Genomic DNA, 17,605 nt, shown 5'->3' on the forward strand with positions numbered 1-17,605 from the left:
CTCTCTCTCTCTCTCTCTCTCTCTCTCTCTCTCTCTCTCTCTCTCTGCCTTGCTGTTATTGTCTCAACATAGAAGCTCTCTGCTTCTCAAGTGCCATGTCTGCCTGCTGCCACACTCGCTGCCGTGAGGTCATGGACTTCAACTCTCTGGAAATTTGAGCCCCTAAATTATGTTTTCTGTTATGGTGTCTTGTCACAAAAATAGAAAAATAACTAAGAAGAACCAGTATGAGGGCATAGTCTCTTGCTGTGGCAGAGGAAAGTGGTTGAACACTGTAAAGGGGGCTTGGCCATCTAGTAGGAGCTTGGAAAAGAACAATGCTGGATGCAGTGTGGACTATGGAGGCCCAGCTCAGGAGGTTTTAGAGGGAACAATATTAGCAGCTGGCCTCAATACCATTCTTCTGATATTTAGGCAAAGAATATGGCTGTTTTTGTCTTTGTTATAAACTAAGTGTTTTGGATTAATTTCACTGGCAGAGAAAATTTCAAGACAGTCTAATACTGATTATACCATGTGGTTATTAGCGACCCCTCTTATGCGGTTCTACAATGAAAAAAGAGAAATGGGGCAAAAAGAAATGCAAAATGTACAGACTGGGGAAAAAAAGACACCAGGAAATGTAGTGCTAGGACCATGGCTGGTGCTGAAACAGAGAAGGAGAAATGAATTAAAGGGTGAGACCCTAGCCAGCTAATCCTGCAATCTGTGAGAAGAAAAAGCCAAGGAATTATGCGTTCTTGAAAGGCACCAACAAACAAAGCTGATGCTGATGTAATTCACAGAGAAGACAGGTGCCATTCTAAGCAAGCAGCAGAATCTGGCATCAATAGGTACACTGTCCTAGCATCAGGAAAGATACAGGAGTAGAGGGGTTGTTCACTCTCCCTGCGAGGTTAAGGAGAGTCAGAGGTCAGCTGTAGAGCAGGGAGGCCCTGCAGGGAAGCTCTGAGAGGCAGCTAGGGGAAACTGTGAAGGTGAAGCCCGGAGTGCAGTGGAGACTTCAGGATGCTGGAGATGCCTCAGGCTGCAGCCTACAAGTGTGTTGTGAGAGAAGAGCCAGCCAAACCCTCTAGCCTCGGACAGAATTACAGATTTCCAGTTTGCTGTTTCCTCACTGTTCCCAACGCCTCCCTTTTGGAATGGTAATGCATATTCTGTGCACTGTATATTAGAAATATGAAATCTGCTTTTTGACTTTAAAGTCTTGAGACTCAGAGAGTAAGGGGACACTTTTGAAGCTGAACTAAATACATTTTCGCACAATGATATAGCTACAAGCCTATGTATGGGGGCCAGAGTGGAAGTGGAAGGTCAAAGGAATGGCTCTCATAAGCTCATCTATTGAATATGTGGTTCCCAATTGGTGGAACTGTTTGCATGGGAAGGATTAGGGGTGTGTCCTTGTTGGAGAAAGTGTGTCACCGCCATTCCTACTTAGCCCCTCCTCTCCTGCCTTGAGGCTGTCCTCTCAGCCGCTTCTCCAGCGCCCTGCTGCCTGCTGCCATAATGGTCATGGACCCCAACCCTCTGGAAGCATGAGCCCCAAAATTAAATGCTTTCTTTTACAGGTGGCCTCAGTTGTGCTATTTTCTCATAGCAATAGGAGAGCGCCTAAGACACTGTACATGGTGACATAAACCTGCAATCTCAGTACTTGGGAGACCAGGTCAGAGAAATACTACACAGTAGAGGCCGGTCTGATCTGTGTGAGTGCTCTAGGCCAGTGAGGAGGCTATGGAACTGGGCCCTGTCTCAAAAGAAAGAAAAATAAATGATTAGTTTCAGTTAGTGTGGGAAAAAAAGAAAAGAGAAAGAAGAGAAAAATCAAGACCAAACCCTATACTTTTCTGTTTGTTTGGCCTTCATTTTAGGTTTTTGTACTTCGTAAAACTTACTTTAATATGGGCATGATGATATATATCTATAACTCCAACACTCAACTGATAGAAGCAGAGGAAACTGAATTTAAGGCCAGCCTGGGCTACACAGCAAGTCTGACGCAACAAAACTAAGGGCTGGGGAGATAGCTCGGTGGCAGAGGGCTTGCCTGGCATACACAGGGCCCTGGGATCAATACCCAGCACCGCAGAGACAGAAACAATCCAACAAAAAGAGCCTCATAACTTTTGCTGCACAGGCGTTAGCTATGAATCTTACAGAAGAGGACCAGTCGGGCAGCCTGGTCAGCGGGCTTAGCAACAGATAGAAAGTAAGCTGCGGAGAAAACGCCAACAGAGCACTAAAGGTCGCCACAGGCAAGCACCCCGCCTCCCCCTTGAACGTCTGGAAGCTCAGTGAGCATGACAGCTCCAAAACGCCACATGCAGGACATATTTACAGCCACTCGAGGATGACCGTGCCGATACAAAACAAGAGAAAACTTCAACGGCATATCCTGGGAACCCTCCCACTCCTCCCTATGTCCACCCAGGACTGTGTTAATATGTCTGTGTCTCCTCCAGTAAAGAACAAATACAGATCTGCACCCAAACTGTCCCTCGGGTGATTGCCATGGACCTTCCGGCATGCCTTTGCTTTTGTGCCCGCTTCTGAGGATGAAGATGCCAGGCTTATGGGAGACATGGGAACACTGGAGCATCCCCAGGACTCAGGGCCTTCCCCTGGCTCACCTTTCACCTCTGCCCCGGCTGGTTTCTGACTGCAGGATGTGGACGCCAGTTTCTCCTCATCGGTAGCGTGGCCGTCCCTATTAGAAATGTCTGAGATCTGCGAGATCACAGCCCCTTCATCCTGGGGAGGGCAACAGAGAAGATATTGTCCTTCAGAAGGGCAGTCATGGAGACCAGTGACATTTCTAGAGCGGAGCATGGAGCTGTGACTGAGGGAGGACGTTCACGTCTCACCACAGGTCCAAAACCTACAAAACTAGGAGAAAGCTTCAGTCTTTCAAATGCGAAATGTTGTTTCTAGAACTTCACTTCTGTGGCCTGGGCCTGCAATTTTAAAAGTTATGCTTTTCTAACCTAAGCATGAAAGTTTAAGCACTTCAAGAGCTCTGAGGTAGGAGATTCATTTTTCTTGCATATAATCCCCCTCCTCGGTTCAAGTACACTCGCCTCACCGTGAAGTACGAAGTTCTTAGTCACAGTCAAGAACTTTCAGAACAAGTATTTTTAATAATGACCAACTATCTCTCAGGGAGCATATTGGAATAACCGCAAATGGCATCCTCAACACCTGCATTTTCTGAATACTAACCTGACTTATTGTAACTCAAGTTACTCTGCTGATTCGATATTCTACCACCCATTTCAAAACTCCTCAGACGAGTCCTTCAGCCATAACTGGACGGCATTTTCTCCCTCCAAATCTGTTTGCATTCCACTTCCACCGAGAACTTATCTCATGGAGGAAAGAGTGTGTGTGTGTGGGGGGGGGGGGATGGACAAGATCAAAATACACCGTGGATGTGTAGAAACTGTCAAGAACAGATAAAATATTCGCTGGAGCTCGTCCACCCAGCAAGGCTGACTGGCCAGCAGGCCCCAAGGACGCCCCGCCTCCCCAGCCTGAGGATGGCAGGCATCACTGCCTCTCCTGGTTTTTTCAGAGGTGCTGGGAATTGAACTCAGGTCCTCGTGCTTGCATAACAACAATGTACCAACTGAGCTCCAGCCCTAATTTCTCTGCTTAAAAATACCACATCCTCTTTCATTATAAGTCTCTGAGTGTTAAATTGTTTTTATTCTGTCGGGTTATTGCTATAATCACTAATGTACACATTATCCTTAAAATATTGTGGGATTTACAATAATGTCGAAGGCAGGAGGCAGCGAGATGACTCAGCAGGTAACGGAGCTTCTGCCGAGGCTGATCTGAGTCCAATTCCCAGAGCTCACACGGTGGAGGAAGAGAACCTCCTTGGCAAGCTGCTCGCTGACCTCCACACAGGGTCTACTCACGCATAAATAAGTGAATTAAAATGGTTTTGAAAATTATTCACAAAAGCAGATTTTGTTGAACTAATTACTCTAAAGCTTTTACAGCCTAACACTTAAGGCTTCTGTTTTGTTTTCAGACAGGGTCTCATTATGTAGCCCAGGCTGATCCCCTGCCTCCCAGGTACTATACTAGGACTCAAGCCCTGGGCCACAACACCTAGCTGGATTTTTCTTTTTTAACTGCAAAGAAATTTCACAGTTTGTGTTGCCTGCTTTGGCAAAACTTTTTTTTCACGTATTTGTAAAGGAGAATTTGTATTATCAAAAAAGAATTCCAATTGCAGACTCTACCACTCCTTTTAAAGCGTCTTACACTACAGTTGTTGGTACAAACAGCACAGGATACACTTAACTGCATCCTATTAACCACATGTGTTTCTATAATCACAGTTAACTGAAATAAGGCCTCAAACAATAAAAAGATGGCATCACAGACCTGTGTGCTCTAGTTTGGGGGTTTTTAGTTGTTTCTTAATTACTCCATATATTCCTGTATGTATATCATAAACCACTAGGATAAAATAAGAATCAGTACCAATTTACTTTCTGGATTCCATCTTTATAATTATAATCAGGAACAGCATTCAAAGCCATGATAAGATCTATTGCTGAATTAAGATGAAGAGGAGGGAATTTTATATTAGACACATCTCGACTCTCTGAACCCTTTTCCAGGTTCAATGCCCAGTCTCTCTCAGACTTACTTTCAGGTCCTCCATTTTGTTGAAGGCAACAAATCGGAAAGCCACCTGAGCCTTAGTAAGGATAAAATAAAAGGCTATCCCGTCCGTTATCAGAGTCAGCACCCTTTATAGAACTGCCACCAAAATGTCACAGCATCTCTGGTGACCTGCACACTGGGCTGACAACAGCAGAATATGCTGCCCCCAACTAAGAGAGTTGTCTTTCTTTTTCTTAATGATTTCCTTTTATTTCAAATGTACTGGTGTTTTGCCTGCATGCATGTCTGTGTGAGGGTGTCAGAGGCCCTGGAACTAGAGTTAAAGATGGCTGTGAGTCGCCATGTGGATGCTGGGTCCTCTTGAAGAGCAACCTGTGCTCTTAACCACTGAGCCAGCTCTCCAGGCCCCAAGCCTTCCTGAATAAGTTCAGGACACTGAGGATCTAAAAATTGTTTTCCTTAAATCTGACTCCTCAGACACCCCCACAGGACAAACCCCACCCTGGCGACCAGTACAGACCTACCTGAGAACACAAATCCAAATCAAGAGACTGAGTTTCGTATTTCTTCACCTTGCAGCCACTCCTAGAAATGAGAGGAACAAACAAGCCAGGTTGGAATCCCAGCGACAACTTTCCAGGCATGAGATGGAGCAGAGCACAGGGTGGAGGGCGGAAGCCAAAGCGCATAGCACCGCGATCAGACATTTGCATGGGAGAGCTGTGGAGACAATGCAGACCCTAGAGACCCATGGCCTGGCTCATTCTCCCGCAAGACCACCTCACTCGAGTCTATGGATTGCCAGATATCCCGCATGTTTAATTACACATCACAAACAAACAAAAAGGCACCTTTCCGAGATTCAAGTACCGCTAAGAACAGTCTGGGCAGCTAGAGACAGCGGTTATGACCTTTACTCGCTTGGCTTTGACGTTCATCAGAAGAATCACCACACTAGACCAGAGTCTTTGAAAAAATCTTTATTGTACTAAAAACCACAGAACTCTCCAAAGACAGCTCCAGTCTAGGCCTAGGCACTTACAGAAAGGAGCCATGGCCAAGAGAAAGTAAAAAGAAACAAACTGTTATCATTCGGAAGTAGGCAAGTGGGAAGGCGGGAAACCAAGTACCACGTACTGTACAATGCCCAGAAGTGAGGAAAACTTGGCCATCTGTTACTTTTAGACTAGTACATAATTTGTAATCACAGGACTATTACAGATTTTTCTATGTTTTAAGGAACTTAAAATATTCAGAAAAAAAAAACCCACACCATTGTGACCAACAAAGAAAAACAAGCATTTCCAATTTGTTTTCCTTTCACGGAAGAAAAGAGAAAACACAGACAAGTATATAAATTATCAGTGTACAAGGTCACTAATTCGTGGTCTTCTTCACCCACTGTTCTAAGTGTCACCAAAATTAAGTCTATTTGGTAAAAGTTATTACCTGCTCTAAGACAGCAGCCTTATCCTGCCAAAAAAAAAAAAAAAATCTAATTATTCGAACAACAGGGAGCAGCAGGGCAGGCCATCAAATCACTGCTGAATGGCCAGGGCCAGGCCAGCTTTGGTTCACAGTGCCACAAGACACATGCTGAGTAAGCCGGGGCACACGCTTTTTGCACCCAAGGTGGAAAAAGCAGTATCCAGTCCTTTAGGTCCAGACAATCGCAAGGCTAAGCTGACTAAGATGTGGCAAATGAAAGGCAATTTGACGACGTCAGACAGAAGCTAACATGCGGGGACAGAGGAGGGAGGGGACCAAGAGTCCCAGGGACAAACAGGACCTACAGCAGAAGTACTTACAACAGAAAACAGAGAAATTTCACTTGCTCAGTAGTCCTGATGCATCAACAAAGTCAGACAGAGAGAGACACACAGACGGAAGAGTCGTGTGAAAACCGGAACATTTATCCTTTGTCTGGTAGACGTTAAAGTTGCATATCCTTGATATCATCTGACACACAAATTAAAAACATCATATTCAAGCCCGGCACGGTGGTGCCTGCAGGCAGATCTCTGGGAGTTCAAGGCCAAGCTGACCTACAAAGTCAGTTCCCAGCCAGCCAGGGCTGCACAGTGAGGCCTTGCTTTAAAACAAACAAAACGCCAAAAACAAAATATTAAAATTTTTATAACAAGTTATATTCGTGAATGTTAGCCCTGGTGAATGAATGACGACAAGACCTCAGTTTTCACGGAGTAGAGAGAGATGCAAACACTGAGAAATGCTCTGGGTTCAGGCTCAGAGATGCTAAGTGAGGCCCTCCTGCACGGAAGTGTGCAGCACACAGAAACAGCACCACTTCACTACTGGGCACACTCACCCTGACTGTGCAAGACCAGGTAAACGGCAATGCCTGAACAAAAGTACAGGTGGAAAGACACCTGGCCGACCCCACCAGCAGGGTCACTAAGCAACTTAGGTGAGCCAAGCATAGTGCTGTATGTCTGTAACTCAGCGCTACGCTGGCTAAGGCAGAAGGGTGCACAGTTACAGGTTAGCCTGAATTTTATACTGTGAGACTTTGCTTTCCCATCATTTGTATAATTTGCTCTGCAGAATCCTAACCATACTGTACTGTCTCTATTTAAACACACCTTCTTGAATGTTCCAAGAAACTAACCAGCCATTGTGGATGTTAACTATGCTTCAGTCTTTTCAAAAGTGGAGGCCTCTACTCTCCGGGTCCTAACGCTGCCCAAGAGCCCAAGCACTCTTCGTACAAGAAAAGAATTCTGCATGGGTACAATTTTTTTAAATTAAATTTGTGTAACCTATTGGACCAATAAACTTACTCCACAAAAATGGAACAGTAGAAAGCGCCACCAGGTGAGGACGGCAGGACTCAAGAGTTGGCATTTCTTGGTTCTAAACACTAGGGCAGAGTCAGTGTCTCCTTCCTGAGCCCAGATCTCATCTAAGAGCAAGACCCCCCTTCAGTCTGCAGCTGGAAAGAAGGCACTTACAGACTATGGCTTGGGCAGGCATCTAGGAGCAAAGCACCAAGGGAGCAACACCCGCAAGATGAACCCCAAGTGCTGTCCAGACATGAAAGTCAAGAGAGGTCTGCACGAACAATCAGTGACAGTGTTCAAATGCCATTTAACTGCTCCTGTGCAGCCCACGAGCAGATTTATTTCCCCTGAACAGACCAGCAACACTCACGACTGACGGCTGGATAGCTTAACTTTCTTGAAATTAGTATTTCTACTCTTTAACCCTCTGGATATTTTTCTTTCCCGTCCAATTCATAATCAGGTGGTTTTAGGACACAGTAATTGTTGAAGAGTATTTCCTAGGGCTGGAGAGAAGGCTCAGACGTTAGGAGCACTGGCTGCTTTTCCAGAGGACCCAGGTTTGGTTCCCAGCACCATGGAGACTTACAATGGTCTCTAACTCCAGCTCCAGGGGATCTGATGTCCCTATCTGCCCTCCGCAGGCACCAGGCATGAAAGTTGTACATAGACATACACGCAGGCAACACCCCCAAATTTCCCTAGCCAATCTAATGACAACCACAAACGCACTTCCTTTCAGAATTTTACCTCTGTGTCACTGGCCCCTTGCATCTAGTTTTTCACAAGATGTCACAGGGTTATAAAGAGGTATATGATCTTTTATTCAACTTGAGTTTCTTGGTAATGTAACCCTGTATCAAAATTAAAAATTTGACATGGAATATGGCCTGAGGGATTACTCTGGGAACTCCTACACTAAAGAGAGGTTCATCCCTGTTTCCCAGGAGAAGGAGGTCGAAGAACACAACACATTTACCCAGATTTTCTGGCCATTTAGTACTCTCATTTCTCATCACGGAAATCCGCTAATGAACTAGAAACACACAAGGAAGCAAGAATTCTCATCACCACCACCACCACCAAAAGTCACGCCTTTCGGTTCTAGAGGACTGTTCTGGGCCATTTCTGACAGTGCTGACCTTAGACAGGTAACTAAGGGATGTAAAGATGGTGGCTGATACCGACACTCGAATTCCAGGCACAGTGTGATTCCTGGAAACTTCAAATCTTGATTTCTTTCAAATAATTTTTTTAAAAAGTATCCCGGGTAGGGGGAGGGGGGATGACCTGAACAAGTCAAGGGTCCAGAAATGAGGCGGAAATCGACCAGGAAAGTTCTGGCGCTTCCAAAGGCACAGGAGAGGTAGGCAAAGACTACAGAGTGATGTGCCCCCCCTTGGACCTCACACATTTATGATTGTGATTCACAGAAACCAAAAAGAGCTGCCAGATTCCCAGAAAACACACCAGAGCACCACGCCCAGCACCCACTGTCACTCACGTTATTAAACGCGACTTTGCCTTCTTGGGTGAGTCTAAGATTTCATTAACATGATTACCAGTGGGAGAACCAAAGGCGCTGCTTGTCAAAGCTGAGGCTGGCTTAAAGGGATCTGCGGATTCGTCAAAGTGGTAGGAGCCTTTGGAGGAGAAGGGAGGCGAGCTCTGCAGAACGGGGCAGCTCCCAGAAGAATTAACGTTGGGGTGGCCCCATTTACTAGGATCTAGCTTAGGAGATGTTTGGGAGAGGGAGGCATCTTGGACTCTTGGGTCTGCAGGCTGTTCAACATCTACTGCTTGGCTGAGGCCATCTTTCTGTATGTCGGGTGTCAGTTTGTTAACAGGCTTCCTTGGAAGGGCATTCTTGGTCTCAACATTTTCCCCTCCTTCTGTAAAATCATACTCAAGCTTGGGAGGCAAGTTCCTGGACCCCTCCTGCAGCTCAATCCCTGAGCCGCTGGAGCCATTACTGAGAGCATCTGCAGCTTCTTTAAGGTTAAGGGAAGATTTCAGGGCCCTGGCACCTCTCAGCACAGTAGGATGTGTGTTCTTATCCAATTCATCCGGAGCCGACAGGGGAGAAGCCTTGGCGAGAGGCGACCCCTCCAGGATCATTTCAGAGGCATCGCCTCCGGCTGTCTTCTTCCTCAAAGAGACAGGTTTAGGCTTTCTTAGCTTGCTTCTGCTGGCCACCGGTTCTCCAGTCTTCAGCCCGCCTTCTGTAAAAGCCTCAAATGTAGCCCCCATGCCTCCTTCTGTCACTGGCTTGTCCTGAGCGGCTTCTGATGCAGCAGAGGGCAAAGCCCTACCTGAGAGCGCAGATGCACAGCCATAGGCAGCTGGGTCGTCTGTGGGACTCCTGGTTTCTATTGAAAATGGCCTCACTACCGAGACCTTACTAACATCATGTTTGCTTTCTCCTTTGGCATCCCCAACTGAGTGAGCATCAGCAGTCATCTGTGGTGCATTTTCTGAAGATCTAGAACATGGATCAGGTGAACACTTTTCGATTACTTCTGATATGGACTGTTCAGCGGTTTCTTGTGAGTCTAGAAAAGAAGAAGAAAGAAAGCTATTAAAGAATTCTTTCCACCCCTGGTACAGAGTTTGTATGGTGTGACTTTATCATAACAAGCAAGGACTCCTACTCTTAGCTCAGCCGTGATGGCAGTTTCACCTTTAACAAATGCCTTTAATCCCAGCACTTGGGAGGCAGAGGCAGGTGGATTTCTATGAGTTCAAGGCCAGCCTGGTCTACAGAGTGGGTTCCAGGATAGCCAGGGCTACATAGAGAAACCCTGTTTAAAAAAACAACAACAACAACAACAAAACAAAAAAAACAAAAAAAAAATCCCAAATATCCCTTGACTAAAACATAAGCCATTAAGAATTGTCATTTTTTTCCCCTTGTAACATTTATCTATAAGCTAAAACAACAATCCCTTCAACCACTTGTAAACAAAATAATTTCTTAATTTTGGTTTTACAGAAATATGCAAAATTACAAGGGCATTAGTGGGGGTATTTCAAACACAAGCTAAGTGCTTCCCTGACTCTAACATGAAACAATAGTTTATCAACAGAAACTGATGATCCTCCTGCCTCAGTCTCCCCAGAGCTAGAATCACAGGTACACACAGGACAGCCCTGCTCTCCCTCACTTTCTCTGACTGTAACCACACAGGGACTTCTCAACTGTCCTCCAAACATACTTCAAATATTTTGCAAATGACATGAAGGCTGTGTTTAGCTATAAACACTATAGAGAAGCTGTTGATACTAGTCATCAAACATTTTCTTTATTCCCAAAGAATTTTTGTAAAAAGAAATCAAATGTGGCCAAATCTGCTAAGTCCACCCAGGGATGTGTGGAAAGGAATTTACCGTACTGTTATCCCATGGCCTTAAGCTTTTTTTCATAAACTTTATTATTAATAAAGCTTGCAAATAAAACCCATCACACCTCCCAAATTAACTAGTTCCTATGTCTGCACATCTCAATGAGCCAATGCAGTCAGCACAGCCACTCAGAACTGGAAGCTGGAGCTTCATGTTACGTTTCATACGTCCACTATCAAATAGATTTTATGCATTTAACCGTCACCAAAAGCAAAAAAAAAAAAAATCTGTAACAAAGAAAACAATTAGCTTTCCATTTGAAGAAGAGGAGGAGGAGGAAGAACTGTATTATACATGGATTTCTCGGGAGATATTTTTATTTTTATATATTTTTAAAAATATTTATTTATTATATATACAATATTCTGTCTGTATGCCTGCAGGCCAGAAGAGGGCACCAGATCCCATTACAGATGGTAGTGAGCCACCATGTGGTTGCTGGGAATTGAACTCAGGACCTTTGGAAGAGCAGGCAATGCTCTTAACCTCTGAGCCATCTCTCCAGCTCCAGCTGAGATATTTTTAAACAATGCTTTTAAATATTTCAATGTACTTTTTACCAAAAAGATTTAAACTCGTGTGGAATCACTTCATGACCATTTTTGAAAATTTACATTTTCAAAATTAAACAAAATGAGATGAGGGACTGGAGCAAAGGCCCAGCAGATAAGAGCAGTGATTACTCTTCCAGAGGACCGGAGTTCAATCCCCAGCACCCACATGGCAACTCACAACTATGACCAGTGCCAGGGGACTGACACACTCAGAGAGACATATGCAGCCAAAACATTATACACACAAAGTAAAAAATAAATTATTTTTTTAAAAGTAGAACTGCTCGGGACTTTTAGCAATTCAACTTTACAACACATTTCCCCCTATCCTTTCAGACTTCTGGACGAGGTGTCCTTCCCATGAGGCAGACGGAAGGACAGTGAGTGGGGAGAGAAAAGCGGCTGGGAGGCCAGAAAAGGAGCTTCCTGCAGACCCTGCGAACCTTGTCAAAGTCGGCTTTACCTTGCTTGACACACAGTTAGGTTGTGATTAAATAGCTTACCCAGCTGCAGTGTGGGAATGGATGGAAAGTACTGGAAGGAGCTGAAAATGAACAAAGCTGTAATTTTCTGGGGTTTCCAGGAGAGTGTTCCTCATTAACAGGAAGTTATGTAACATTAGGGAGAAAACAAGGAGGTGAGGCCCGGTGAGGACCGGATATGGGCTGGGGTGGGCGTATCACAGGCCATGCGTCACCAGCTTATCAAACTGAAGTTAGGTAGGACGCTCCAGTGAGTCTGGGAAATGTTGAAGAGGTGGCCTACTGACGCCAGTGAGTTTGGCCTAAGTTTTGCTCCTAACAACTGAGCCTTCACTCCAGTCCCTCATCTAACTTTTTTTTTTATTTTGAAAATATAAATTTTCAAAAATCATCACTGAGTGGTTTGAAAGTGAGACCCCAGCCCCAACACCCCTATATCCAAGAAGTCCGGGCTGTTTGGATGAAAGTGTCACCCCAGTCCCTGGCCAATGGAGCAGGAATAGAGTAGGAAATCTCTATTTCAAGCCCCTCCCCTGCCAAGCACTGACCACTCCCACAGGCTATTTAGGCTGCTACCCAGAAAGGGAATACATGGTCTCCCCAGCTCTCTTCCCTTCACCATGCTTACCCAGGCCACCTGGGAGCGCTGCATTAAATGTGGGCATCTTTATTCGATCTAATTTGGTCTGACTGGAATTATTTGCGTCAGCGGAGAGGCTTGTCTTAAGAAATATACCTAACAATGAGGTGATTCCACACAAGTTTAAATCTTTTTGGAGAAAAGTACATTGAAATATTTAAAAGTATTGTTTAAAAAAAAAACTCAGCTGTTGGGCAATGGTGGCACACACCTTTAATCCCAGCACTTGGGAGGCAGAACAGGCGGATCTCTGAGTTTGAGGCCAGCTTGGTCTACAGAGTGAGTTCCAGGACAGCTAGGGCTACACAGAGAAACCCTATCTCGAAAAACAAAAATAAATACATAAATAGGTAAATAAATATAAAAGGGGCTGGAAATATTTTTCTCATTGAAGCCATGGCTACAGATATCCTTAAAAAACAAAAACCAAAACACACTGACTGCTATTCAAGACCAAGCCATTGCTACCCCACACGTTCACCTTGAGTTCTAACATGTTTAAATCCAAATTGTTAAAACAGATGTCAGTTCTTAGGTTTACTTTAAAAGGTTAACCCAATGTAAGACCTAAACTTTATCTACTCATGGAAGCAGACCACAGGCTTGCTGTGGACCGGCTGCCTGCCACATGCTGTGTTTTCCTGTCACCCACGACCAGATCAGCAGTCGTGCTGGCTAGGGACAAAAAACTTTAAGCAGTGTTTGGGTATCACAGGAGCAGTGGACGAGGGAAGGAAAACACAGTACGGAGCACCCTCACCCAGCCTCGGCCTCGAGCCTCCAGACAACTGAAGGAGCCTTGCCAAGGGACATTCTCCTCCCTGGTCATTCCTCTGCCATCTCTGGGCATGTGCCAGGTAACCCGCCCCTTCCTTCATCTAGGCACTGCGGACCCCACTTCTAACAGCACATCTCAGCGCCAGTAAAACATCTTCACTGGGTAGTGAGAGTATTAATTGTCAATTAACCAGCTTGTGAAGCTGTACAAACATAAAAACAAACATTAAAAAATTGTCAGCTAGGCCATGCCTTTAAACCCAGCACTCGGAGGAAGAAGCAGGCTCTGGATCTAAGTTCCAGGTTAGCTCCAGGGCAGCCAGGGCTACACAGAGAAACCTGTCTCAAAAACAAAACAAAAACAATCCTCTCTTTGAAAAGCGTATTTGCTGAAGTTTCATTAGTACCTACCACCAACTGGCGAAAGTCCCAAGAGCAGCTGCCCAGTCTAACTACCTCTGCCCTAGGACAGAAACTTCAAGTCTAATGCCACCTCCCTCTCAGAGACGAACAAATCTGCTACCCCATCTCAGGCCAGTTTTAGCCACAGATTCAGCCTTGCTTCTCCTCTGAAAGCTCCCTTATATAACAACTACCTTCAGCTCACACAGAACCCCTGGCATTCCTTGTGAGTGCGGGAGCTCCTTCCCCACAGCCAGTGTGAGCGCTGAGCTTGATTCTGACAAACTGGGCTCTGCCAGAGGCTGGGGGAATGCAGTCGCTAGGAATGGATCAGGGATAAATTCAAAGCAAGCACAGAGGAATCCAGAACGAAGGCCTGTGCTGCACATTGCTGCTAACAAAACTCCTTCAAGACGGAAGAACTGTGAACCCCTGTAGGCCCATATTTCTATATGGTGTGGCAGCCAGGCTCTGAAGCCATAGGCCACACCTGAGATGGTCACATAGCCCTGCAGACAGGCTGTCACTGCCCTAACAAAGGGTCAGGATGTTGTTTTGCTCCTTTCTTTGTAATTTGGAGGATGCCTGATAGAGATGCTGATTGGACGAGACTAAAAGCCTGGTCACCTAGGAGACGAATGCTGGTGTATTTCCCACTCGATTTATGTGTCGGTATAAAAGCTGTTTGGAGAATAAGTGAGAGGAATTCTTCAGAATGTGAACTCAGGACTTCATGAGGGACCACTGAGAATCTCCCTCCAGATAAAGCCATGTGAGTTGTGTCTTTATTCCCGCGCCTCCACGCCAGTCCAGAGAGAGATAGTTTATGCTGGGGTCTGGTCCAGAGAAATAATTTATGGTCCGGTGCTAGCCCTCTGCTTTTCAGCATTAGATGCTTTTGACACTTACCCAACAGGAAGGCTATTACGGTAGGCTTCGTCCCTCCCTCCTCAAAACACAGGTCAGGGAGTCAAATCCCAAGCCAGAGGCCAGCAGGGTGGCAGGGTCTGTAATCCCAGCACATAGAAGGCAGGGGCAAAGGGATTCCAAATCTGAGGCCGGATGAGCTATCTTGTCTCAAAAAACATAGCTACAAGCCAGGGTGGTGGTATACGCATTTCATCCCAGCACTCGGGAGGCAGAGGCAGGTGAATCTCTGTGAGTTCAAGATCAGCCTGGTCTACAAGAGCGAGTTCCAGGACAGGCTCCAAAGCTACAGAGAAACCCTGTCTCAAACCCCTGCACACCCAAACTGTTGAAGTTTTTGCTGGCATGCAAGACATCTGTTTACTGTTGGAAAAGCCAATGTCTGCAGAACACTGAGGCCACTCTGTGCCTTCTTCTAGAACAAGCTACTCTCGGGTCTTTCATTGTACAATAACTCCTATGCATTAAACCCTGGATAAGAATTAAATTATCCCCGATATTCTACAGCTGCTGGTGTGGTCTGAATGTGAGGGGCCCCCACAGGCTCAGGCTTCCAAGCCTTGCCTTGAGGAGCTGAAGCCTTGCTGAGGAAGTGGGAGGGTGGAGAAAGGCCCCACCCAAGGCCTACTTCCTGTTCTCTCTCTCCTCACCGGCTGTCTCTGCTTCCTGGGGTGCAATGTGACCAGCCACAGTCCTTCAGCCACCCGACCTTCCTGCCCCCACAGGCTACATCCCCCAGAACTGTGAGCCAGAAGGAGCCCTTCCTCCCTTGGTTGCATTTGTGAGAGTTCACCAAGGCAATGATAAAACCTGAACCACCTGCCCCCCTTTCTCCTCCACAGCTCTGCGCTGATTCCTGACTCACGGAAGTAACTAACTTTGTAAAGATGACGTCTTCTCCGCATCGATGGCTCTGATAAAGCCTAACTTTATCATGCTAAGAGAATAACATCAATAAACTAGTCAGAAACACTTGTGAGTTCCACAACTGTGGATTCAACAAACTGCAGAGCAAAAATATTTGGAAAAAAGATTACAGCTGCACCGAAGACGCCCAGACTTTCTGTCTGGAGATGATCCCGAGCAGTGACTACTGCCGACATGGCGCTCCCACCGCATGGGTATCTGGGTATCAAGGGTGGTTTGCAAGCACAGGGGAGGCTGGCATAGGCAGCACTGTACTTTATATAAAGGAGTGAGCGTCCGTGGTACTGGAACTGAAGGACAACCCTTAACAAAAGCTATTTGCTCTCTAGCCATCTCCATTAACAGGCCACTTTGTGGTACCATGGTTCTCGTAGTAAAGCAGCCCTTACTCACACAAGGACCCCACAGGTCACACCACACCCAAGGGTAGCGTGTGGTGGTCTGAATGAGAATATATTCGGATGCTAGGTCTCCAGTTCATGGGGCTATTCGGGAGGGGTTAAGAGGTATGGCCCAGTTAGCTCTCCTGCCTCCTGCACTGCAGGGAACTGTCAACCACCTTTTCTGCCACTCCGAGTCCTCCTGTCTTTACACAAAAATCACAACCCCTGCTGGATTGCAAGGCTTCCTGAAGCACCAACTTCCTTTTCTGAATAAACTACTTCCTTTTTTAATTTCATATCCAACAAAAACAAAGACACATCTAGAAGCATTATATAAAATCTGTGTTCAAACAGCATTTCTTTAAACACACACACACAAACCCACATATTTATGGATGTAGTTATCTGAGGGGAGGCACACACCGCTGCTCATCAGTGAATTCCAAGGCTGGGACTCTGGTCACTACATACTGAGCCATCCTGCCAACCTGACACAGGGTAGTTCAGTGGTCAATTGGCCTATGGCTTGCTCCAATCAGTACACCATTAAAAACAGAAGTAGAGGAGGAGCAACCTGGCAAAGGTGGGTGTTCCTTTAGGGGGTGTGGCCTCCGAGACAACAGACTTTCAGGGCCTGGACCAAGCTCAGTATTTCAGAGATGAAGGAAGTCACAGTCCTCTGCAACTAGAAACAGAGTTACAGGCTGAAAAGACCTCCTGGTGAGGCACTGGACTTGAGGGTGCAGCATCTGTGTCTGCAAAAGGGCAAAGGCAGCCTCAAGAAACCACGGCTAGAACAACTGGAGAGCTCTGCGTGAAAGAATGAAGCCAGACCACTTCCTTATCCAAACACAAAAATTAGCTGAAAATAGACCACAGACCTAACCAAACAAATGAGCACAAACTACAAAACTGTCCAAAGACAGCAGAAGCAAAGCCAGTACAGTGGCTCATACAGATAACACCAGCAATCAGGAGTTCAAGGCTAGCCTCACCTACATAGTGAATTCAAAGCAAGCCTGCACTATAGGGAGATTATCTCAAAAGAAAAAAAACTTCACATACACGCGCACACGCGTGCGTATACACACACATACACACACACACACACACACACACACACACACACATCTTATAGCTAAGCATGACATCATGTACCTACAGGTCCAGCAATGTGGGAGTCTGAGACAGGAGGACGGAGAGTTCAAGAGGCCGACTTGGTCTCTAAGAGTGAGACCTCATCTCAAATAACCAAGAGGGGGGCTGGAAAGATGGCTCAACAAAAAGCAATAAAGAGGGAAAAAGAGGTAGGGAGGCAGGGTGAAGAAAGGCAAACGAAAGGGAAACAAGTATGAGCTGACATTTCCCTAAAGAACTTATAACAATATCCAAACGCCAGAAGTACATTGAGATGTAGAGACTTTGAGTCTGGTGAATTTTTGTGTGTGTGTTTTGTTTCTGAGGGGAGGGGTGTTTTTAATTGACAAGTTTTTTTTTTTTTATAAGTTCATAAAATTTGAAAAGAAAATGTTCACACCAGGGACACACCCTGCTCCATGGAAGCCCTAGTTTGACGTTCTGAACTCCATAAACACATAAATGCAGAATATCCAATAACTACATGAAAAGATGCCAGAGACAACGACCCACTCAAGAATATAAA

The 17,605-nt window shown here is 45.6% G+C and overlaps 1 protein-coding gene across 7 annotated transcripts in view; it reads right to left on the reverse strand.

Moving 5' to 3' along the window:
• The window catches only part of Tacc1 (transforming acidic coiled-coil containing protein 1), a 98,579-nt gene that overhangs the window by 18,371 nt on the left and 62,603 nt on the right, over positions 1-17,605 (reverse strand). For 5 of the 7 annotated variants that reach the window (XM_026787010.1, XM_026787009.1, XM_026787008.1 and 2 more), the window contains exons 3-6: positions 8,953-10,000; positions 6,456-6,491; positions 5,172-5,232; positions 2,634-2,754 (exon numbers count right to left, since the gene is read on the reverse strand). In XM_026787010.1, the coding sequence (XP_026642811.1) occupies positions 2,634-2,754; positions 5,172-5,232; positions 6,456-6,491; positions 8,953-9,908 (1,174 nt within the window). In that variant the 5' untranslated portion in view covers positions 9,909-10,000. The remainder of the gene's footprint in view (positions 1-2,633; positions 2,755-5,171; positions 5,233-6,455; positions 6,492-8,952; positions 10,001-17,605) is intronic. The other 2 variants (XM_005362450.3, XM_026787012.1) reach the window with 2 other exon arrangements.

This window comes from Microtus ochrogaster, linkage group LG7_11 (genome assembly GCF_000317375.1).
Source record: "Microtus ochrogaster isolate Prairie Vole_2 linkage group LG7_11, MicOch1.0, whole genome shotgun sequence".
In the NCBI taxonomy this organism is placed as follows: domain Eukaryota; kingdom Metazoa; phylum Chordata; class Mammalia; order Rodentia; family Cricetidae; genus Microtus; species Microtus ochrogaster.